Source organism: Oncorhynchus masou, unplaced genomic scaffold (assembly GCF_036934945.1).
Source record: "Oncorhynchus masou masou isolate Uvic2021 unplaced genomic scaffold, UVic_Omas_1.1 unplaced_scaffold_824, whole genome shotgun sequence".
Classification (NCBI taxonomy): Eukaryota; Metazoa; Chordata; class Actinopteri; order Salmoniformes; family Salmonidae; genus Oncorhynchus; species Oncorhynchus masou.
In genome coordinates, this window is record NW_027014719.1 from 238,848 (window position 1) to 263,928 (window position 25,081).

At 43.6% G+C, this 25,081-nt stretch overlaps 1 protein-coding gene and 1 pseudogene across 1 annotated transcript in view; one reads left to right on the top strand and one right to left on the bottom strand.

Annotated features, from left to right (window-relative positions):
* The window catches only part of LOC135537721 (A disintegrin and metalloproteinase with thrombospondin motifs 7-like), an 86,543-nt gene extending 63,870 nt beyond the window's left edge, over nt 1–22,673 (top strand). The window contains exons 9-10 of the mRNA XM_064963754.1: nt 14,454–14,781; nt 22,611–22,673. Coding sequence (XP_064819826.1) covers nt 14,454–14,781; nt 22,611–22,673 — 391 coding nt within the window. The remainder of the gene's footprint in view (nt 1–14,453; nt 14,782–22,610) is intronic.
* Nucleotides 22,674–23,522: 849 nt separating this feature from the next.
* LOC135537722 (A disintegrin and metalloproteinase with thrombospondin motifs 7-like) overlaps nt 23,523–25,081 on the bottom strand; it is a 57,137-nt pseudogene continuing 55,578 nt past the window's right edge.

Below are 25,081 nucleotides of genomic sequence, written 5' to 3' on the forward strand. Positions count from 1 at the left end.
TGTCATCTACAAAATAACTTCCAATACTCTACTCAGCAAACTGGATGCAGTTTATCACAGTGCCATCCGTTTTGTTACTAAAGCACCGTATACCACCCACCACTGTGACCTGTATGCTCTAGTCGGCTGGCCCTCGCTACATGTTCGTCACCAGACCCACTGGCTCCAGGTCATCTATAAGTCTATGCAAGGTAAAGCTCCGCCTTATCTCAGTTCACTGGTCACCATGGCAACACCCACCCGTAGCATGCGCTCCAGCAGGTATATCTCACTAATCTTCCTTAAAGCCAGAACTTCATTTGGCCGCCTTTCCTTACAGTTCTCTGCTGCCTGCGACTGGAACGAATTGCAAAAATCTCTGAAGTTGGAGACTTTTTTTCTCCCTCACCAACTTTAAACATCTGCTATCTGAGCAGCTAACCGATCGCTGCAGCTGTACATAGTCCATCGGTATATAGCCCACCCAATTAACCTAATACTTAATCCCCATACTGTTTTTATTTTATTTACTTTTCTGCTCTTTTGCACACCAGTATCTCTACCTGCACATGTTCATCTGATCATTTATCACTCCAGTGTTAATCTGCTAAATAGTAATTATTCACTCCTATGGCCTATTTATTGCCTACCTCCTCATGCCTTTTGCACACAATGTATATAGATTATTTTTTTTCCTACTATGTTATTGACTTGTTTATTGTTTACTCCATGTGTAACTCTGTGTTGTTGTCTGTTCACACTGCTATGCTTTATCTTGGCCAGGTCGCAGTTGCAAATGAGAACTTGTTCTCAACTAGCCTACCTGGTTAAATAAAGGTGAAATAAAATATATCAAATAAAAATACTAGGGCAAAATATTTATGGAAGTAAATAAGACATTTCCGCAAAAAGGTATTCAGGTAATTTTTTTCTAAGCTTTCTTAAATCTCACAGATATAGGACAGGCACTTCAAAATATACTTTCTGTTGATTTCTGTTTTGTCTAAATCTGAGTGGTGCAGCAGTCTAAGCCAAAGCATCTCAGTGCAAGAGGCGTCACTTGAGTCCCTGGTTCGAATCCAGGCTGTATCACGTCCGGCCATGTTTTGGAGTCCCATAGGGCGGCGCACAATTGGCCCAGCGTCGTCCCGGTTTGGCCGGGGTAGGCCGTCCATTGTAAATAATAATTTGTTCTTAACTGACTTGCCTAGTTAAATGTTCAATTTAAAATGTGTTTTTACATGTATAAAACTGTTATTCAAGGTGTTTCTGTGGGCTAGTAGCAGTAGGAACAAATTCAATGTTATACAGTCACTTCAGACCCGTTGACGTTTGCAAACATTTTGTTACGTTAGAGCCTTATTCTAACATTGATTAAATTACACATTTGATTAAACTACACACAATACCCCATAATGCAAAGCAGCAACAGATTTTTTTGTTACATTTTTGCTCAATTATAAAAAAAACCCAGATACTTTCATTTAGATCAGTATTCAGACCTTTTACTCAGTACTTTGTTGAAGCACCTTTGGCAGTGATTACAGCATCAGTCTTCTTGGGTATGACGCTACAAGCTTGGTACACCTGTATTTGGGGAGTTACTCTCAAGCTCTGTCAGGTTGGATGGGGAGCGTTGCTGCACAGCTATTTTCAGTCCATGCTCTGGCTGGGCCACTCAAGGACATTCAGAGACTTGTCCCGAAGCCACTCCTGCATTGTCTTGGCTGTGTGCTTAGGGTCTTTGGGGCGAAGGTTCACCTTCCAAAAAGACAATCTGAGGTCCTGAGCAGGTTTTCATCAAGGATCTGTCTGTACTTTGCTCCGTTCATCTTTCCCTCGATCCTGACTAGTCTCCCAGTCCCTGCCACTAAAGAACATCCCCACAGCATGATGCTGCCACCACCATGCTTCACAGTAGGGATGGTGCCAGGTGTCTTCCAGATGTGACAGTTGGCATTCAGGCCAAAGAGTTCAATATTGGTTTCATTAGACTACATAATCTTGTTTCTCATGGTCAGAGTCCTTTAGGTGCCTTTTGGCAAACTCCAAGTGGGCTGTCGTGCCTTTTTACTGTGGAGTGGCTTCTGCCTGGCCACTCTACCATAAAGGCCTGATTGGTGGAGTGTTGCAGAGATGGTTGTCCTTCTGGAAGGTTCTACCATCTCCACAGAGGAACTTTGGAGCTCTGTCAGAGTGACCACCAGGTTCTTTGTCACCTCCCTGACCAAGGCCCTTCTCCCCCGATTGCTCAATTTGTCTGGGCGGCCAGCTCTGAATACTTTCAGAATGCGCTGTAGCTGATGCTGTCAGGACAAAAGAGTATGGCTTGTCATGCTTTTTTTGGCCAGACTGCATCAGATACATGGGCTACATGTAGTAAGACAGAGGGGAGCTATTTCGCTCACTCAGATTCTTTCTCCAGTGAGATAGTTTCAGCCACTTGCGAATTGAAGGAAAGTTGGCGGGTGCACAGTGCACTCTTCAGATGCTGGAATGATTTTGGATGAACATGCGAAGGTAACCTACTATTTTAAATGAATTTGTTTGACAATCCGATGAAAACATCCTGGTTGTGTTCATGGCACATTAAAAGGTAATGCATTTGACAGTTAAATGATGTCTTTACTATACATTCCATACAAAATGTGAGGAGAGGGGTGCCTCAGACTGGCCCCTGCCTGGGGCCTCCAAGTGTGTGTGTGTGTGTGTGGGTTTGTGTGGACCTAGGCAGGATCTAGGCCTGGGTTGACTAATTGATTTATCTTCATGCCTGCTAAAAAAATACGATGGCATTTGCTCCCACATTTTTCCTAAAATGTGATTGGTTGCATGTGCTCTCATATATTGGCTTGCTACAGTGTTAGTCTCTTGCTCCAAAATGCTCTGATAACATTGTTTGGATCGCTGCACTGGCACCAACTGGCAAGAAAGGCAGAAAACCAGTGTAAAAGGTAACTAATGTGCATGTCTGGAAACATGCTCCAGATTTACAGGAGAAGTGTTTGCACCAATACAGAACTTGCACCTGTTTTCTCTTTGTCTGAGTGAATATGGCTGAAACTAAAGAATCACGGTTACAAATAGGAAAATGAGTGTATGGTAAAATGTATGACGATGGTTTAATGATTTAGCTTTGTGCATCTGACATGCACCAGCAAGCCTACATTGACTGTCTTTATTTGGTTTTTGTTTCTTTGTCAGAGTGAAGCTGTATGTATGACTCAGTATGTATTTTTCTTTGCTGAAATGACCTATTTACATGCTATAGCCTACCTTATCTAATGCAGGCAAACCATCACTTGAGAGTTGGCGGTCACAAGTTTAGCTTGCACTCCTCCTTCTACTTGTTTGTACATTTGTACTTCTTGCTCTACTTGTTGTTTTGGTGTGACGAAGTATAATTATTTTAGTATGTTTGCATTCAGACACAGTCGTGTCCTTGAAAATAACATTCACACATAATGTGAGGTTAAGATCTCATCAGCACAGACCTATGACCGGAAAGGGTGTATGATGTATTGAAAGAAATCCTTTATCTTTAATTTCCCTCAAGTAAACCAAGATGAAGGGTCTCTTTCAATACATAATACATCCTTTCCAGTCATTGGTCTGTGCTGATGACATTTTCACCTCACATTATGTGTGAATGTTATTTTCTAGGACATGACTGTGTCGGGTAGGAGCGTTGTGCCAGTAACCGAAAGGTTGCTGGATCAAATCCCAGAGCTGACAAGGTAAAAATCTGTCGTTCAGCCCTTGAGCAAGGCAGTTAACCCACTCTTCCCCAGGCGCCTCTCTGATCCAGAGGAGTTGGTTTAAATGCAGAAGACACATTTTAGTTGAACGCATTCAGTTGTACAACTGACTAGGTAGCCCCCTTTCCCTTAATGCAAACATACTGAAAGATGTATACTTTGTCACACTACAACAGACATGCTTTCTGCTTTGTTTTTGCAGCGTGAAACACAATGTAAATACCTCTTGTCAGCTCCATCAGCTCCACAGGAGGATCGTACGCTGTGCTTTCTGAGGCTTAGACAGACTTAATAGAATATTTTAGTGATGATGCATATGCCTCTCAGACTGGAATGAGGATAGCAATGAAATAAATATTCACCTGACATTCCCAGAATTCAGGTTCATAATCAGGCTTCATTAGTATTGTTGCTCAGATTTTATTGAACCTTTTATTTACCTAGGCAAGTCAGTTTAGAACAAATTCTTATTTACAATGATGGCTTACCCCGGCCAAACCCGGGGCCAATTGTGCGCCTGCCCTATGGGACTCCCAATCACGGCCAGATGTGATGCAGCCTGGATTTGAACCAGGGTCTGTAGTGAGACCTCAAGCACTGAGATGCAGTGCCTTAGACTGTTGCGCAATATCATGGTTGAATCCATTGCAAATCCCAGAGACTGCGGCATTTGAAATGTAAATAAATGCATGTTCTGTCCAGTTGTCCAATATATATGCAAGACAACTGGCCACCCCCCTTAGCCTGGTTCCTCTCTAGGTTTCTGTCTAGGTTCCTGTCTAGGTTCCTGCCTTCTAGGAAGTTTTTCCTAGCCAATGGGCTTCTGCCTCTGTATTGCTTGCTCTTTAGGGTTTAGGCTGGGTATCTGTAAAGCACTTTGTGACAGCTGCTGATGTAAAATGGCTTTATAAAATCCATTTGATTGATGGAGCATTATAATCTCATGAGCTCACCTAAAGGATATGGTTTATCCTCCAGTTCTGCTCAAAGCTCAGTGCCTTCCAAAAGTATTCATCCCCCTTGGCGTTGTTCCTGTTTTGTTGCATTATTTTGTTCGACAACCTGTAATTGAAATGGTTTTTATTTGGATTTCATGTAATGGACATACACAAAATAGTCCAAAATTGGTGATGTGAAATGAAAAAAATTACTTGTTTCAAAACATTTTAAAAAATGTCAAACGAAAAGTTGTGCGTACATATGTATTCACCCCCTTTGCTATGAACCCCATATATAAGATATGGTGCAAACAATTACCTTCATGAGGTCACATAATTAGTTAAATAAAGTGTCACATGATCTCAGTATATATACACCTGTTCTGAAAAGCCCCAGAGTCTTCAACACCATGAAGCAAGGTGCACCACCAAGCAAGTGGCACCATGAAGACCAAGGAGCTCTCCAAACAGGTCAGGGACAAAGTTTTGTTGAAGTATAGATTAGGGTTGGGTTATAAAAAATATCAGAAACTTTGAACATCCCACGGAGCACCAATAAGTCCATTATTAAAAAATGGAAAGAATATGGCACCACAACAAACCTGCCAAGAGAGGGCCGCCCACCAAAACTCATGGACCAGGCAAGGAGGGCATTAATCACAGGCAACAAAGAGACCAAATATAACCCTGAAGGAGCAGTAAAGCACCACCACGGAGAATGGACTTTCTGTCCATAGGACCGCTTTAAGCCGTACACTCCACAGAGCTGGGCTTTACAGAAGTGGAGAATATATGACTCATTGCTTAAAAGCCATTGCTTAAAGAAAAAATAAGCAAACACGTTTGGTGTTCACCAAAAGGGATGTGGGAGTCTCCCCAAACATATGGAAGAAGGTACTCTGGTCAGATAAGACAAAAATGTAGCATTTTGCCCATCAAGGAAAACGCTACGTCTGGTGCAAACCCAACACCACATCACCCCGAGAACACCATCCCCACAGTGAAGCATGGTGGTGGCAGCATCACGCTGTGGGCATGTTTTTCATTGGCAGGGACTGGAAAACTGGTCAGAATTGAAGGGAAAATGGATGGCGCTAAATAGAGGGAAATTCTTGAGGGAAACCTGTTTCAGACTTCCAGAGATTTGAGACTGGGATGGAGGTTCACCTTCCTGCAGGACAATGACCCTAAGCATACTGCTAAAGCAACACTCGAGTGGTTTAAGGAGAAACATTTAAATATCTTGGAATGGTCTCGTCAAAGCCCAGACCTCAATCCAATTGAGAATCTGTGGTATGACTTAAAGATTGCTATACACCAGGGGAACCCATCCAACTTGAAGGAGCTGGAGCAGTTTTGCCTTGAAGAATGGGAGAAAAAAATCCCAGTGGCTAGATGTGCCAAGCTTGTGGAGACATACCCTAGAGACTTGTTGTAATTGCTGCAAAAGGTGGCTCTACAAAGTATTGACTTTGGGGGGGGTGAACAGTTATGCACGCTCAAGTTTTCTGTTTTTTTTGTCTTATTTCTTGTTTGTTTCACAATAAAACATATTTTGCATCTTCAAAGTGGTAGGCATGTTGTGTAAATCAAATGATACAAACCCCCAAAAATTCAATTCCAGGTTGTAAGGCAACAAAATTTGAAAAATGCCAAGGGGGTGAATACTATATTTCACAAGCCACTTTAGGACTGTTTCATAATGGTAGCTCATATTGTCAGAGTACGAGCAGGGTTAGGAGAATGAGCTGGCATGCAGGCGATCAGGCGGTTCATTGTACTCCCCCTCTGTCCTGCTGCTGAATGGGAGAGGGTAGTATAGCCCCTCCTTCCAGCTGGCACTAGCCATGGGCCCATGTACGCCTCTCCTATCTCTCCTCATCTTTTCCTAATTTTCTCTCCATCTCACTCTTTCTTTATATATATATCTCGTTCTCTCCTATCTCTTCATATATGTTTCTCTCCTATTTCTTCATGTTTCTCTCTCTCTCCTATTTCTTCATATATTTCTCTCTCCTCCTATTTCTTCATATATTTCTCTATCCTCTTATTTCTTCATATATTTCTCTCTACTCCTATTTCTTCATATATTTCTCTCTCTCCTATTTCTTCATATATTTCTCTCTATTTCTTCATATATTTCTCTCTCCTATTTCTTCATATATTTCTCTCTCTCTCCTATTTCTTCATATATTTCTCTCTTCTCCTCCTCTTCCTCCATTTGTCATCTTTCCCTCCCTCCTCTTCCTCTCATCTCTCTCCTGCTCCCACCACAAGGGCACCATTGTGCGCTAATGGCAGAGAGGTTCCGCAGGGCACAGTACTCAGTCCTATTTGTCTGACTTTGAGCTGTAGGTGTTAGTTAAATGTGGAATGTGGAAGGGCAGGCTGAGCCATGGGGTTCAGATGGTTATCCTACAGATGGGCTGAGGACAGAGAGAGTAGCTCTCCAACAATGTCTAGACTAGATTGTTTGAAGGGGGGTTGGAGGTTGGAAGGAGAGGCGGGGGTTACAAAAAAGCCCCAAAGCTTTTCATGTGTGTAATTGCAATGAAAAGGAATCTGCAAATTGCAGTGAGGACAATGATTGCCTTCTGCTTGATTGTGAGTGGGCAAGACTTCTAAGACTTAAGCTGTAAATTAACACACACCATGCAGTGTGTCAACTGTTTTACTGTTTGAAAGGTGAATGACGTTTTCACTGGTGTTCAGACATTCGTATTGTTAATGCTTATCGATTTTGATTTATTTTAGCTAGCGACTTGACTATTGAAAATATTAGCATTCTTTGTGTGGAATTTTCTGAAAAGAATAGCGTTTATAAATCACCACGGCATAAACTTCTCCTGGACAGCACAAGTGTTTTTCTTTCACAGAGGCATCAGATGTCAGTTCTCCCTCTAAACCTCTATTCAGTGGACCTCTGCAGCCATAGTCACTCATGGAGAACAATTTAATTGCTGTTGCATAGTGGTCAATATTATGTCATCCCAAATGCTTCATCATTATATGTATGCATCATTAAACTCCTGGCTATTGAAGTCTCATTGAAGAGGTGTACTGTACTGTAGGTTAAACAGCTGTTAACAGATGTTGAGTCATATATTCTCCTCCTTTTTGGAATACTGCATCTAAAGTTACAAAGAAAAGCTTTGCCCTGGGATGAACCAGTTTAATCAAGGTTTGCATTTTAGAATCAAGGAAAATAATAAGTATTAGGGGATTTTTAGTCCATAAATCCCTATACTATTGTCCATTATTGGATGCACAGCATAAACATTACACAGAAATGCTAGCGCCTTCTATCATACATTTCATTAGCTAGCTGTTAAATGGTCTTTAGTTTAGATGACTTGATATTTTTAAACAAGGCACACATACAAAAGTATGCAGTTGATTAAGAATCAGTAGAGAAACACAAAGTTTCTGATTATTTTCATGTGTTCCTCTATCATGATAGTGTTTGGCAGGATACATTTTTTACATTTAAATAAGCTAAAATGGCAAGTCAGTCTTCAAAAGTCTAATATAGGGTCACTTGTTCAGCTCTTTTTATTATTTTTTAACCTCAGTTAAGAACAAATTCTTATTTTCAATGACGGCCTGGGAACAGTGGGTTAACTGCCTGTTCAGGGGCAGAACGACAGATTTGTACCTTGTCAGCTCGGGGGTTTGAACTTGCAAACTTCCGGTTACTAGTCCAACGCTCTAACCACAGGGCTACCCTGTCGCCTCTGAAAGCATTCTGTGGAATTCTCCCCAACTACATTACGAGGCATGTTGTGATTTTTCCTGCAGCTGTGAGGTGCAGCTGGCCAACACCACCTTATAGCTCCTCCAGATGATCTCGGCCCTGTGTTCATAAAGTGATTCAGAGTAGGAGTTCTGATCTACGATCAGGTTGTCCTTTTAGATAATGCTGACTCAGACCAGGTGGACCTGATCCTAGATCAGCAGTCCTATTTTGAGACACTTGGGAATACAGGCCCTAAGCTTTGAAGGCGTAATCCATCTCGCCAGCTTTACCTTTTTTATGATATTTTACCAGATCATCTCAGCTTTCAAGCTCACAGCTCCAAAGTGGCCATTTTGTTCTCAACTGGTTGCATGGGGTTCATTGAATGAAGTACATTTGAACTCAGTCAAATCTATGGAATATGTTGACATTAGTGTCATGGAGCCCATTGAAGGAAATCACCCTATCTATTCTTGATTGCCTGATAGTAAAATAAGTCATTTTCATATTTTGCGTGTGAATCTGGCTGTTGCTAGGTAGAAGAAATTCCAATGGATTGCTTAGTTTCAGTTAAGCCTTATTCATCACTAGTCACAAAAGAATCAGTTGTATAAGCGTATTTTATTTATCATGAATGATGTCATAATCTGTTATATCAGATTAGCAGGGGCGGCAGGTAGCTTAGTGGATAGAGCGTTGGGCCAGTAACCAGCGGGTAGCCTAGTGGATAGAGCGTTGGGCCAGTAACCAGCGGGTAGCCTAGTGGATAGAGCGTTGGGCCAGTAACCAGCGGGTAGCCTAGTGGTTAGAGCGTTGGGCCAGTAACCAGCAGGTAGCCTAGTGGTTAGAGCGTTGGGCCAGTAACCAGCAGGTAGCTTAGTGGTTAGAGCGTTGGGCCAGTAACCAGCGGGTAGCTTAGTGGATAGAGCGTTGGGCCAGTAACCAGCGGGTAGCCTAGTGGATAGAGCGTTGGGCCAGTAACCAGCGGGTAGCCTAGTGGATAGAGCATTGGGCCAGTAACCAGCAGGTAGCTTAGTGTATAGAGCGTTGGGCCAGTAACCAGCAGGTAGCTTAGTGGATAGAGCGTTGGGCCAGTAACCAGCAGGTAGCTTAGTGGATAGAGCGTTGGGCCAGTAACCAGCGGGTAGCCTAGTGGTTAGAGCGTTGGGCCAGTAACCAGCAGGTAGCTTAGTGGTTAGAGCGTTGGGCCAGTAACCAGCGGGTAGCTTAGTGGATAGAGCGTTGGGCCAGTAACCAGCGGGTAGCCTAGTGGATAGAGCGTTGGGCAAGTAACCAGCAGGTAGCTTAGTGGATAGAGCTTTGGGCCAGTAACCGAAAGGGTGCTAGTTAGAATCCCCGAGCTGACAAGGTACAAATCTGTCGTTCTGCCCCTGAACAAGGCAGTTAACCCACTGTTCCTAGGTCGTCATTGTAAATAAGAATTTGTTCTTAACTGACTTGTAAAAACATAGCATGTTATTGTATTGGTTTGGATTGATGTGGTGTCTACACTGTGAAGTACTTTCAAATGCGTCATTGTATAAATGTTGCTTCAGAAATGCAAAACATCTTTGTTAGAGTTGAAATCACAAGCATATATTAATAGGTTATTTCAGGTGAAATACTACGTGGCCCAGACAGAGTTTACTGAAGCAGGATATTGTAATGGCCTTTAGCCATAGTTTTATAAATTAATTGCAAAGACACCTGTTGTAAAAGTAATGGTTTAAACATTCTTTGCCGAATCTGTCCGGCTCAAATGTAATAACCCACCATACTGCAGGCAATACAACACGTGAACTTGAACTACCCTCGTGCTCCAGTAGGCTCCAATATGACTGAATAGTGTCTGAGGGATGAACTTGGACATCAGAGTTGAGTTTTGCTCACTGAGTTCCACACAGCTTTTTGCATTGTTAGGAGAGAAACTAGCCTGGTCTTAGATCTTTGTACCGTCTTGCCAACTCCTGTGGTCATTGTTTAGCGTGACAATGACCATACAAGTCGGCGATACAGCACAAACAGATCTGGGACCATGCTTGAGAGAAAGAGGCCTGCTGGGAGGATTTGAGTCTTGATAGCAGTTCCACTTGCTGCTGTGATCACACCTCACCAATTACTGGGTCAGAATCAGTGGCCTGGGCTGTGATGCAGAGAAAACATAACATAATCAAATAACCTGGTAGCTGCCAAGGGTAGAAATTATCCTTTTCTCTATTCAGAAAGCTTTCAGACTAATCAGTGTGACTGAAAGCAGAAGAACTGGTCTTGATTGAACACTTCAATAGTTTTATTGAATACTTTTACTCTCTCTCGATGGAGTTGTGTTCTGGCCGCCTCAGGATCTCTTCTAATCTGTTATTTTGTTGCTCGATGGCAGTAATTTGAAAGCAGTTGAACAGACTGTCACTTATGATCATGTGTTTTTTTGAATATACTTTAAGTAAACAGGAAAGTCCTGTTGCCTTAGAAGTTTATTTTATTTGGCCTGGTCAAGGGTCACGCATCTTGTTATATTGTCCATATTTTGGTCAATTGGACAAGCAGCTGGACTTCTGCTTATGAGAACAGCAATGTGTGTTCTTCTGTAAAAGCTCCGCTGTGCCATACCGTTGTTGGAGTTGTGACCTTATTGTCCTGATCTACTCTCTCCCTTGGCTGCATGTTGGATTATGTGGAAATGTACTACTGTACCTAAAACTCTCTGCCCACATTTGAATGAGTCTTCCTCCCGTCCAGTGTTTCCTCTGGAAACATATGTAGCAGTGGGGGGAAAGGTCGCCACACCCACCCCCTATTTTGGGTCATTTTTATGTTAGACTGAGAAGCTCCGTTCTGGTGACTTTTTAAAAGGACATACTACTCTAAAATGAATGAAAATGCATTGAATAATGCACACTACATATAAAATATAATTTCCACCTCCATAAATGAGAGACAAATAATGTATTGGTCAAATTATTTAAAAAAAATCATTTGACCATATTGGTCCATGCATATAGCCTATGCAGCGTCCATATTATTAGGTATGCTATTAGCAGTAAGCATTATCTCCTGTAGCCCATCTGATGCAGCATTGTGGCTATAAATAAATAGGCTGAAGCATGGGTTGCCTACAGTATCTGCATTTACCCTGTTGGGCTAATCATTGGGCGAGTTCGTTTTGCATGGTTCCGTGCCCGGGTAGGCAGAGTTTGTACATTTTTACACCATTCCATTGGCTCTCCACTCACTCGGGCAGCCTTGCAAAACGAACTCGCCTATGAGTAGAGTCTATGGTGTGCCGCAAGCAAATTAGCTGGCGGGTGAAATGAAAACATTCTTTCAACGCATTGGTTGGCTCGTGGTTCAGAACAATTACATTGGTCTGAAACATTTTAAATCAAGATAATACACTTTTAAAAATATGAATCAATATCATACACTTAAAAAAACCAGGAGCTTGTTGTGTAGCATTGTGTTGTGAATTCCATTATGTGAGCAGCGAGGCAGACATAAGGCTACCAACCATGTGCATTGAGAGTGTGGAGCCGGGAACTGTCCGTTATTTATGTGAAAACATTCTAATCTGTCCAAATGCAGAGCTCATGTTCCCTCTTCCCACGTGAGAATACGACATGTTGACTTTCCCTGGATAGCCTAGCTCACCCTTAAATGGCTAACATAGGCCTCTCCGGATAAATAGAAATACAGGTTATGATCAGGGAAGGGGTGCAACTTTGGTTTTAGAAATGGGGGGACATAACTATATTATTATTATCTTTATTATTATTATTATTATTATTATTTGCACTAAGTGATTGTTACATTTGCACTAAGTGATTGTTACACGGCCTGCACTAAGTGATTGTTACACGGCCTGCACTAAGTGATTGTTACACGGCCTGCACTAAATGCAAGCGAGGTAAGACCATTTTTTCAGATAAGTGTTCATTATTACATTAATTCATGCTTAGACGATGCATAGGCCATATAAAATGGTGTGGTTGGCAAGAGTTTGAGTAGCCTACTAAAATACATTAAGCCTATTTGTAGCCTATATTTGATTCTGGGAGTTCTCTCCCTATGGCACTCGTAACTTGAATGTGCCTGTAAAGGAATATTTATCTTGCATAGAACACACAGCAACAAGCCGACCTAGTACTGCTTTCAAACATGATTTATGCTATATTGCCTCCCCCTTTCATCCATTACAAACATATGTTGGGCGTCTATTTTAATAAATCCATTGAAAATATACACCATCAAAAATAAATCCATTATTCATTTGTTTAGGCAGGTCCTAAGAAACATTAAAAGACAAATAACATGTAAAAAAAATGTCATGTTTGTAAAAAAAAAAAAAAATGTCAACAATGTCATGTTTCATTATGTTTCACAAAATCAATAGTTTTGTCCATTAAACAGACAAGACACACTGAGGCTACCCTGATCACAGTCAATACACATATATGTTATAGAGGCTAGGAGTATAATGAAATATAACAGAATAAAATACTCATATTTTTCCCACACAACTTGCATCATGGCAATGTGTGGAACTGCTGTCATATAAAAAAAGGTGATATCTTATGTTTAATGCAAGCCCATGCTTTTTTCATCTCTTTCCTAATCTGGTTGTCATGGAGCAGGCGCAGGGTCTTACATTGAGAGTATCTTCATCATGTTACCCATAGAAAATAATAGCAATCTATATATTTTCAAAAGCATTTGAAAATTCTAGTGTTCATATTTCACAACCTTTGCAGGCTTTTGATGTTGCCTATATCCAACACCAGAGGTCTTCAACTCTTACCTTATGAGGTCCGGAGCCTGCTGGTTCTCTGTTCTACTGTACCTGATAATGAATTGCACCCACCTGGTGTCCCAAGTCTAAATCAGTCCCTGGTTGTCAGACTTTTCTAATCATTACTCGTTTTGTTGGCAGTTGTGGACCATTCCAGCATCTTAATTAAAAGTGTGCCCAGGCAGAAATGAAGCATACTAATATAAAATCAATCACTTAGAATTAAAACTGTTCCAATACTAGGATTTGTAAATGTCCCTTATGGAGATAGATTGGATCCCCATAAAAGGGGATTGACTCATTGATCTTTTTGTTCATGTGATAGAATGCCTGCTGTACTCATGTGGTTCCAGCTTGGCATTTTGACTGAGCTGGAGTTGACTTCTAACGACTGGTTTGACTGTGACGCCTGCTTGATTCTGTGTCATGCAGACAGCTCTCTAAATTCTGTTAGCACCCTGTCAGCTTTTTTACATGGAGACCTTGTCAACTCCGTCACTGTCTACTCAGTCACATACAGCCCTGTCAACTATGAAATATATGGCCCATTAAAATTAGGCTCAATCATATTTAAGCCCCCTCAATTTTGTTCCAGCCTTAAAGGGATAGTTTGGGATTTGTCCATTTTATTTCTCCTTTATTGAACGAGGCAAGTTGGTTAAGAAAATATTCTTATTTAGGATGATGGCCTACCCCGGCCAAACCGTAACCCGGACAACACTGGGCCAATTGTGGGACCATATGGGACTGCCAATCACAGCCGGTTGTGATACAGCCTGGAATTGAACTAGGGTCTGTAGTGACACCTCTAGAAATGAGATGCAGTACCTCAGACCGCTGCTCCACTTGGGAGCCCCAAAACAAGAGGACTGATAATGAAGCATGTTATCTATTTTACCAGAGTCCAATGAAGTCTCGGATACCATTTTTATGTCTGTCTAGTATGAAGGAAGTTAAGAGGTACTTTCACGAGCCAATGCTAACTACTGTTAGCATTAGCTTAGCCAGGCTATCAGTTTTTTCACTAAGCTAGTAAGCATTGGCTCGCAAAACTGTCTCTAACTTCCTTCATACTGGACGCAGAGTCATAAAAATGGTATCCAAGAGTTCATCTGATCTGGGAAGTAGATAACATGCTCATTGCCAAAATCCTAAACTATCCATTTAATAACACCCTTGTCAGGATCTCGATGTGTGCATGTTTCACTATAATGCGTTTGTCTGACCACCCTGTTGTTGTGGTTGTTCCTCTTCAGTCGAGGCTGGGGCTGGTGCCTGGATGACCCCCCCATGCGGGACGGGCTGGATCTGAACTCTGTTCCCCCCGGGGTCCTGTACAGTGCTGCCCACCAGTGCCGCCTACAGTACGGCTCTGGATCCCTGCTCTGTGACGACGTGGACGTAAGACCCCTGAATCTTAACCAATACTTGTCTGTTTCTTCAGCATACTCCTGCTATCTGCATATCCCTCCATGGTGTGTCCTCTCTGTCCCACAACCCTCATCACAGCTCTCCCTTTCTCACTTCTCTTGTCCTCTGTCCTACAACCCTCATCACAACTCTCCCCTTCTCACTTCTCCTCTTGTCCTCTGTCCTACAACCCTCATCACAGCTCTCCCCTTCTCACTTTCTTGTCCTCTCTGTCTCTCTCTGTCCTACAACCCTCATCACAGCTCTGCCCTTCTCACTCCTACAACCCTCATCACAGCTCTGCCCTTCTCACTTCTCCTCTTGTCCTCTCTGTCCTACAACCCTCATCACAGCTCTGCCCTTCTCACTTCTCCTCTTGTCCTCTCTGTCCTACAACCCTCATCACAGCTCTCCCCTTCTCACTTCTCCTCTTCTCCTCTATCCTACAACCCTCATCACAACTCTCCCCTTCTCACTTCTCCTCTTGTCCTCTGTCCTACAACCCTCATCACAGCTCTCCCCTTCTCACTTCTCCTCTTGTCCTCTGTCCTACAACCCTCATCACAGCTCTCCCCTTCTCACTTCTCCTCTTGTCCTCTCTGTCCTACAACCCTCATCACAGCTCTCCCCTTCTCACTTCTCCTCTTGTCCTCTCCTACAACCCTTCCTCTTGTCTGTCCACAACATTCTCCCCCTCTTGTCCTCTTGTCCTCTCTGTCCTACAACCCTCATCACAGCCCTTCTCACTTCTCTCCCCTTCTCACTTCTCCTCTTGTCCTCTCTGTCCTACAACCCTCATCACAGCTCTCCCCTTCTCACTTCTCCTCTTGTCCTCTCTGTCCTACAACCCTCATCACAGCTCTCCCCTTCTCACTTCTCCTCTTGTCTCTCTGTCCTACAACCCTCATCACAGCTCTCCCTCACTTCTCACTTGTCTCCTCTTGTCCTCTCTGTTCTACAACCCTCATCACAGCTCTCCCCTTCTCACCCTCATCACAGCTTCTCTTCTCCTCTGTCCAACAACCCTCATCACAGCTCTTCCCTTTCTCAATTCTCTCTCTGTACAACCCTCATCACAGCTCTCCCTTCACAACTCTTACAACAAACCTCATCTCACTTCTCCTCTTGTCCTCCTCTTCACTAACCTTGCTCTTCATTCCCCCACTAGTTACTGTAACCCTGCATCACTCCTCTTAGCCCTTCCACCTTCTTCTCCCTCAATCGCTTCCTTACTGCTCTTTGTCTTTATTCTCACATCACCCTCCATTTTGCTCTTTACTCTCCCACTCCTCATTACTCCTCATCATCATTACTCCTCATCATCATTACTCCTCATTCTCATTACTCCTCATCCTCATTACTCCTCCACTCATCATTTCTCCTCATCCTCTTTACTCTCCCACTCCTCATTACTCCTCATCATCATTACTCCTCATTCTCATTACTCCTCATCCTCATTACTCCTCATTCATCATTTCTCCTCATCCTCTTTTATCCTCCTCCATGCTCATCATTTCTCCTCCACATCCTCATTACTCCTCATCCTCTTTACTCTTCATGCTCTCATTCATCTGCATTACTCCTCCCCTCATCCTCATTCATCCCCATTACTCCTCATCACTCCTCATCCTCATTACTCCTCCCCTTATCCTCATTAATCCTCATTACTCCTCATCCTCATTACTCCTCATTCTCATTACTCCTCATCCTCTTTACTCCTCATCCTCTTTACTCTTCATCCTCTTTACTCCTCTCCACTTTACTCCTCATCCTCTTTACTCTTCATCCTCATTACTCCTCTCCTCTTTACTCCTCATCCTCTTTACTCTTCATCCTCTTTACTCCTCATCCACTTTACTCCTCCACTCCTCATCCTCTTCATCCTTATTTCTCCTACACTCTTCCTCTTTACTTCTCCACTCGTCGTCCATATTAATCCTCATCCACATTACTCCTCATCCTCTTTACTCCTCCACTTCTCATCCTCATGACTCCTCATCCTCTTTACTCCTCCACTCCTCATCATCATTACTCCTCATCCTCGTCCTCTTTACTCCTCATCCTCTTTACTCCTCCACTCCTCATCCTTATTGCTCCTCATCCTCTTTATTCCTCCCTCCTCCTTCTCATTACTCCTCATCCTCATTACTCCTCATCCTTATTTATCCTACATTCTTCCTCTTTATTTCTCCACTCGTCGTCCATATTACTCCTCATCCACATTACTCATCATCCTCATTACTCCTCATCCTCTTTACTCCTCCACTTCTCATCCTCATTACTCCTCATCCTCTTTACTCCTCCACTCCTCATCATCATTACTCCTCATTCTCATTACTCCTCATTCTCATTACTCCTCATCCTCTTTACTCTTCATCCTCATTACTCCTATCCTCTTTACTCCTCTACTCCTCTCCTCATTACTCCTCCACCCTTCATCCTCTTTACTCCTCTCCTCATTAATCCTCCACTTCTCATCCTCTTTACTCCTTATCCTCTTTACTCCTCCACTCTTCATCCTCTTTACTCTTCATCCTCATTACTCCTCTCCTATTTACTCCTCATCCTCTTTACTCTTCATCCTCTTTACTCCTCATCCACTTTACTCTCCACTCCTCATCCTCTTCATCCTTATTTCTCCTACATTACTTCTCATTACTCGTCCATATTAATCCTCATCCACATTACTCCTCATCCTCTTTACTCCTTCACTTCTCATCCTCATGACTCCTCATCCTCTTTACTCCTCCACTCCTCATCATCATTACTCCTCATCCTCGTCCTCTTTACTCCTCATCCTCTTTACTCCTCCACTCCTCATCCTTATTGCTCCTCATCCTCTTTATTCCTCCACTCCTCCTTCTCATTACTCCTCATCCTCATTACTCCTCATCCTTATTTATCCTACATTCTTTCTCTTTATTTCTCCACTCGTCGTCCATATTACTCCTCATCCACATTACTCATCATCCTCATTACTCCTCATCCTCTTTACTCCTCCACTTCTCATCCTCATTACTCCTCATCCTCTTTACTCCTCCACTCCTCATCATCATTACTCCTCATTACTCCTCATTCTCATTACTCCTCATTCTCATTACTCCTCATCCTCTTTACTCTTCATCCTCATTACTCCTATCCTCTTTACTCCTCTACTCCTCTCCTCATTACTCCTCCACCCTTCATCCTCTTTACTCCTCTCCTCATTAATCCTCCACTTCTCATCCTCTTTACTCCTTATCCTCTTTACTCCTCCACTTCATCCTCTTTACTCTTCATCCTCATTACTCCTCTCCTCTTTACTCTTCATCCTCATTACTCCTCTCCTCTTTACTCCTCATCCTCTTTACTCTTCATCCTCATTACTCCTCTCCTCTTTACTCCTCATCCTATTTACTCTTCATCCTCATTACTCCTCTCCTCTTTACTCCTCATCCTCTTTACTCTTCATCCTCATTACTCCTCTCCTCTTTACTCCTCATCCTCTTTACTCCTCCACTCCTCATCCTCTTTGCTCCTTATCCTCTTTACTCCTCCACTCTTCATCCTCTTTACTCCTCCACTCCTCATCCTCTTTACTCCTTATCCTCTTTACTCCTCCACTCCTCATTCTCTGTCACTCAGTTATGTTCTTCTCCTCTCTATACTAACATCACCCCTATAACCTCTCAACAGACTGCTGTCTGCTCCATTAAAACATCACCCCCATAACCTCTCAACAGACTGCTGTCTGCTCCATTAAAACATCACCCCTATAACCTCTCAACAGACTGCTGTCTGCTCCATTAAAACATCACCCCTATAACCTCTCAACAGACTGCTGTCTGCTCCATTCAAACATCACCCCTATAACCTCTCAACAGACTGCTGTCTGCTCCATTAAAACATCACCCCTATAACCTCTCAACAGACTGCTGTCTGCTCCATTAAAACATCACCCCTATAACCTCTCAACAGACTGCTGTCTGCTCCATTAAAACATCACCCCCATAACCTCTCAACAGACTGCTGTCTGCTCCATTAAAACATCATAACCTCTCAACAGACTGCTGTCTGCTCCATTAAAACATCACCCCTAAAACCTCTCAACAGACTGCTGTCTGCTCCATTCAAACATCACCCCTATAACCTCTCAACAGACTGCTGTCTGCTCCATTAAAACATCACCCCTATAACCTCTCAACAGACTGCTGTCTGCTCCATTAAAACATCACCCCCATAACCTCTCAACAGACTGCTGTCTGCTCCATTAAAACATCACCCCCATAACCTCTCAACAGACTGCTGTCTGCTCCATTAAAACATCACCCCTATAACCTCTCAACAGACTGCTGTCTGCTTAAACCATATATGAGACATGCTCTCTAAGTGGCCACCAATCGCATCAATACACACAGCTTCCTGCGTCAGTACACACTGTGCAGCAATGCTCCGGCACTTGTCCATGTGATTGGAGTGACTGAATTTAAATGGCAACAAATTGGAACAAAAGCATTTCATCTTCAAAGCCCAGATGTGTTGGCAAACGAGCTACAAGCCAATACATGCATATAAGGTTCAAAGTGGCAAGCTTTATGGTTTAGGACACTCAAGCCTATTGGATTCACAAGTCTTTGTTTGTCTAAAATTGTTTACAAAAAAAGCCGCAAAGAGTTTTAGACACACAAGCATATGTTGTCTTGGTTCGAGTCGCGCTACTGAAGGCGATTTTCCAGTTTTGATTCCGATTACATTTCAGGATGAAGGGGAAGACCCACAGAAGAATGTACACAGAATCTGTGTAAACAGCATACGTTCATCCCCGGCGGACTTCTCAAAACGTTAATGAGAGAAAAAGGTTCAATGAGTTCATCTGTACGTTAATGAACAATCATGATTCCAATAGTACCCTTTTGATAGAAAATGCTTGCCTGCTGACAGTTGATTTCCGTAGGCTTCGCTGTAATGTGAAAAAGATGCTGTGAGCGATAATACACTGGTCTCACATTTGAAACAGTACATACATAAACAAGCAGCCTATAGGTTCACCGTATTTACCTAATACACCCCTCGGGAATTCCTCGCTTGCCGCTTGATTGAATAGCGTCCCCGTTAACTGTAACAGTTTTTGACAGAATCTGAGGGGGCCTATATGTGTTGGGTTAAAGGAAAATGGGGTGATTTGCTCGAATTACCAGCGAGCAACTGTGAGGGCCAGAAAGATAAACTCGCAGCCGCCTCGGGAGACGGAAATAGAGCCGCCGAATGTGTATCCATTTATCACTTCTGGAATTATGGCGATTTGAGCTGGAATTACACCCGTTCCCCCTGTCAAAATGGATGTTTGGTATATCTGGCGCTTGGAAACCGTCAAGGTTTAAGTGGTTAGAACAACTGGCGCGAGACAGCAGGGAGGATAGCTGATTAACAAGCCCCTTGCTGGGCACTGAGCTCATAATTTGAGCTCATTGAGGAGTTATGCAGTGAAGTCAGCTGGAACAGGATGGATGGTGGCGCAGGACTGTTCCTGCAGACTTTACATAGAATTCCTCTGGCAGGGTGTTGTGTTGTGGAAACCACGTAGTTTACACCAGAACCTCTTCTTTCTAAACTGCCCTGTAATGTTGAGAAAATTGGCATTTCAATAGAGAGAGGGAGGGAGTGGGGAGAGAGAGAGGGAGGGAGTGGGGAGAGAGAGAGAGGGAGGGAGTGGGGAGTGGGGAGAGGGAGGGAGTGGGGGAGAGAGAGGGAGGGAGTGGGGGGAGAGAGAGGGAGGGAGTGGGGGAGAGAGAGGGAGGGAGTGGGGGGAGAGAGGGAGGGAGTGGGGGGAGAGAGAGGGAGGGAGGGGGAGGGAGTGGGGAGAGCGAGAGAGGGAGGGAGTGGGGAGAGCGAGAGAGGGAGGGAGTGGGGAGAGCGAGAGAGGGAGGGGTGGGGAGGGAGTGGGGGAGGGAGAGAGAGAGAGGGAGGGAGTGGGGGAGAGAGAGGGAGGGAGGGGGGAAAGGGAGGGAGTGGGGAGAGGGAGGGAGTGGGAAGAGAGAGAGAGGGAGGGAGTGGGGAGAGAGAGAGGGAGGGAGTGGGGGGAGAGAGAGGGAGGGAGTGGGGGGAGAGAGTGGGGAGAGAGAGAGGGAGAGAGAGGGGGAGAGAGTGGGGAGAGAGGGAGAGGGAGGGAGTGGGGAGAGAGGGAGAGAGTGAGGAGAGAGAGAGGGAGGGAGAGAGACCACACACCAACATTCTCATCCAGGGTTGGAGTTACTACAGCCCTTTGTATGAATAACATTAGCTGCTCACTCCGTGTGCTTGGGTTTACAGGAAGCCCACCAGGGCAGGAAAGCAAGCGTGGGATAGATCATCTCCTTCAACCCTTTTTGGTGCTATTGCCAGGACTGAAGCAGGAAACCTGAATGGAATTAGGGAATCATTGGTTTCCTCCTCCCCTTTCGATAGTGGTTGGGAGGAGGACTATTTCTTTCTTAGTCTGTGTTTTGTAAACAACTCTGGAACAAAACATTCCCAATCAAATAAATGAGCGAGAATTTGACACTTTTCCCAACGGGCAAATCTTGCTGAAATGACGACTTTCCAAGATGAGAACCAAGTGGTTGTGGGCTAAGGCTGAATCATAACTTCATGATTTAGCAGGATTTGGTTATTCAGAGTTCGGATGTAATTTACTAGCTCGTTAGTAAGTAAGCGTTTCGTATACAACGAGGATACATGTTTAACATTCACTAATTTGCTGATGGAGGGATTAGATAAAATGAAGGGATGAATTGTAGTTGTATGGAGATTTACTAAGGAGTGCCCAAATAAAGAACCTAGGTGTCATTATTAAATGTAACGTGGACAAGCTGTATGATGTAGTAAAGTACATGATGACCGTCAAATACAGAAACTATAAATCACTTTTGATAGCAGCATTAATATATCAAATGCTCATTAATATACTGTATGCGCGCACACACACACACACACACACACACATGGTTGGGCCCGAAGACTGTAAGAAATTAGCATAGCAAGAACTCCATTCCCTTGTGAAACACGAACCAGGTTTCAATCTTACCTTTTTAATGCGAGTAAAGTACATGTCGTCTGATGGAAACCGCTAATTTGCGGGTAAACTTTCCAAATTCTTTAGACAAAGTGGGATCTTTTTGTGTCTATAAAATGAATTATGCTCGAAATGGAGGTTATTTACATAACCATCATATGGAAGTAAACTTGGAGTCAGGTGACATGTTGTGTGGTCCTCCCACTACGACTCAGGAAAGCATGCAGTTTATTAGGCTACAGATTAAATAAGTTATGATGAACTTCATAGGGTGGTGAAAGTGCACGGTGACGAGCTGGATGCTCCTTTCCAATCAATATCCAGGGTCTTATTCTGGAGACATGATGATTGACAAATAAAAATAAGCAGCAGCCAAGCGTCAATCTTGCTCTTTTGTCTCTAATAATGTCATCATGTAGGTTATACCCTCTGTGTGTGTGAGCTGTTGGCTAGAGCACATGTACCAAAACCAGAGTGGGCACCTCGCTGTATCACGCAACACACAGTGTAAAGTGGGATGGAAACACATTTAAATTGTATTTCTTGTATTCGGTACATGGGAATTTAACCTCATAAGTTATATTTACGTGCACTATGTCATCACGCAACAAATCAACAAGTTAATTTGGTGGAAACACATCTCTGGTGGGAAAAATGAGCATATTGTTTTTCTGCAAATGTTAGAATTTTTAAATTCAAATTTGTCAACAATTGTATGGAGACCGAGCTACTGACACATCCATCATATCATTCCCCACAGAGGCTTACACACAAAGGTACAAGCACAGCATGCAGGGCTGACATTATTTTCTGTTCACTTCTTCTTGTTTTATCTCCATTTTGATAACCACAACAGTGTTCCGAGTATGACCGACTCGACCAGACAATCTGTCTGCGATTTTTGTCGAGTAATTGAAAAAGAAGGGCATCAGCTCTCTCACAGTTCGATAGATGTTTGTTCATTGTCCTCTAGCGTGTTCTAAAGCCGAACAGCTTCAAGAAGGTCAATGCTAACGTCAGAATCAGACACCGCTGACCAGTCTGCCTCTTCACAAACAAAATGTCAGCCCCCCCCCCAAAAATACACACAAGTCTATCTCCATCGTCCCAATCTCCCGGCACCAGTCCGATAAACCCTGAAATCGTCCCTTTGGAGCTCTTATCTCAAGTCTCCACATTCAGCGATGGAGTAGATGGTGAAGTCCTAGTCGCCCCCCTCTCTCCTTGGTGTTGTGTGAGGGAGCAGACCATGTCTCTCTCCAGAGAGGCTTGTAGGAGCTTCCCAACGTGTCATCCCATGCCACCAGCTTGTACTTATCACAGCACCAGGACGCCAGACCAGAGTCACTGTCTCTGACCGAGGGTCAATCTTTAAGAGTGCTCTCTAATAGAGTCAGACGCACCTCTGAACACCCCCCTCAGGGCTCAGACACAAGCCATCTTCCTCATGATAAGAAAGCTTTACGGCGGGATAAAATGCTGAGCAGTGAACTCGGTACCATTTTGCCAGTGCAAAGATTAAGAGTTGGCTTGTGTATCAGCAAAGATTATGTAGGGGGCTCGGTGGGTGGTGTAGGAGGCTCGGTGTGTTACGTAGGGGGCTCGGTGGGTGGTGTAGGGGCTCGTAGGGGGTGGGTGATGTAGGAGGCTCGGTGTGTTACGTAGGGGGCTCGGTGGGTGATGTAGGGGGCTCAGTGGTTGACATAGGGGGATCGGTGGGTGATGTAGGGTGCTCGGTGGGTGGTGTAGGAGGCTCGGTGGGTTACATAGGGGGATCGTGGGTGACATAGGGGGATCGTGGGTGATGTAGGGTGCTCGGTGGGTGGTTTCAAGGGCTCGTGGGTGATGTAGGGGCCTCGGTGTGTTACGTAGGGGGCTCGGTGTGTTACGTAGGGGGCTCGGTGGGTGATGTAGGGGGCTCGGTGGGTGACATAGAGGGATCGGTGGGTGACGTAGGGGGATCGGTGGGTGATGTAGGGTGCTCGGTGGGTGGTTTAGGGGGCTCGTGGGTGATGTAGGGGGCTCGTTGGGTGATGTAGGGGGCTGGGTGGGTTGCGTAGGGGCTCGGTGGGTGGCGTAGGGGGCTCGGTGGGTGGCGTAGGGGGCTCGGTGGGTGGCGTAGGGGGCTGAAAAACAGCTTCTATCTCAAGGCCATTAGACTGTTAAACAGCCACCACTAACATTTGAGTGGCTGCTGCCAACACACTGACTAAACTCCAGCCACTTTAATAATTGGAATTGATGTAAAATATATCACTAGCCACTTTAAACAATGCTACTTAATATAATGTTTTCATAACCTACATTACTCATCTCATATGTATATACCGTACTCTATATCATCTACTGCATCTAATACATGTATCACTAGCCACTTTAAACTATGCCACTTTGTTTACATACCCTACATTACTCATCTCAGATGTTTTTTATTTTTATTTTACCTTTATTTAACCAGGCAAGTCAGTGAAGAACAGATTCTTATTTTCAATGACGGCCTGGGAACAGTGGGTTAACTGCCTGTTCAGGGGCAGAACGACAGATTTGTACCTTGTCAGCTCGGGGGTTTGAACTCGGTTACTAGTCCAACGCTCTAACCACTAGGCTACCCTGCCACCCCAGAGTGGTTGTATATACTCGATACCATCTACTGCATCTTGCCTATGCTGCTCTGTACCATCACTCATTCAAATATCTTTATGTGCATCTTTATCCCTTTTATTCTTTATTCCCTTGGAATTGTTAGGTTAGATTACTCATCGGTTATTACTGAATTTCGCTACACTCGCATTAACATCTGCTAACCATGTGTATGTGACAAATAAATTTGATTTGATTTGAAGCGTGTAATATAGTTTTCTAGCAAAGACCAACGCAGTACCAACTGTAAATAAATCAATAGTTTAATTCCACAAGATGGTTGACCAAGATGGTTACCTAGTTAAAGTTGTGGCTAGCTAGCTAACTAAATTACCAACTAATTTTGCGAACTGCACATCACTACCCATGAAGCATCATTACCCAGCACTCCACAAAAACTGTCTCAGAGCGAGTGACGTCACCTATTGAAACACTACAAGTTCGTACCGCTAACTAGCTAGCCATTTCACACCGGTTACAACAGCATGGAAGGTTCTTTTGAAATATGCCCTTCTGTGACTGTGGGGCTCAACATTGATTCATGAAGTAACATCCCCAGATCGTGTAGAGAGAAATGACAACCTTAATGCCAGAGAGCATTACTTCACAGATGGCGACAGTACATATCATTTGATTCTGTAATGGTTTTCTTGGAACATACATATTAATCCTAATCCTCGCTGTATGTCTCCATCGTGTTTTAAACCCGGTAATGTTTGCTGTTCCAAATCCTTTCCTGAGCTAAACCTCTCGGGAAATAACCAGAGTAAATCAGATGTACTGTATGTTTTTGGATATGGCAGA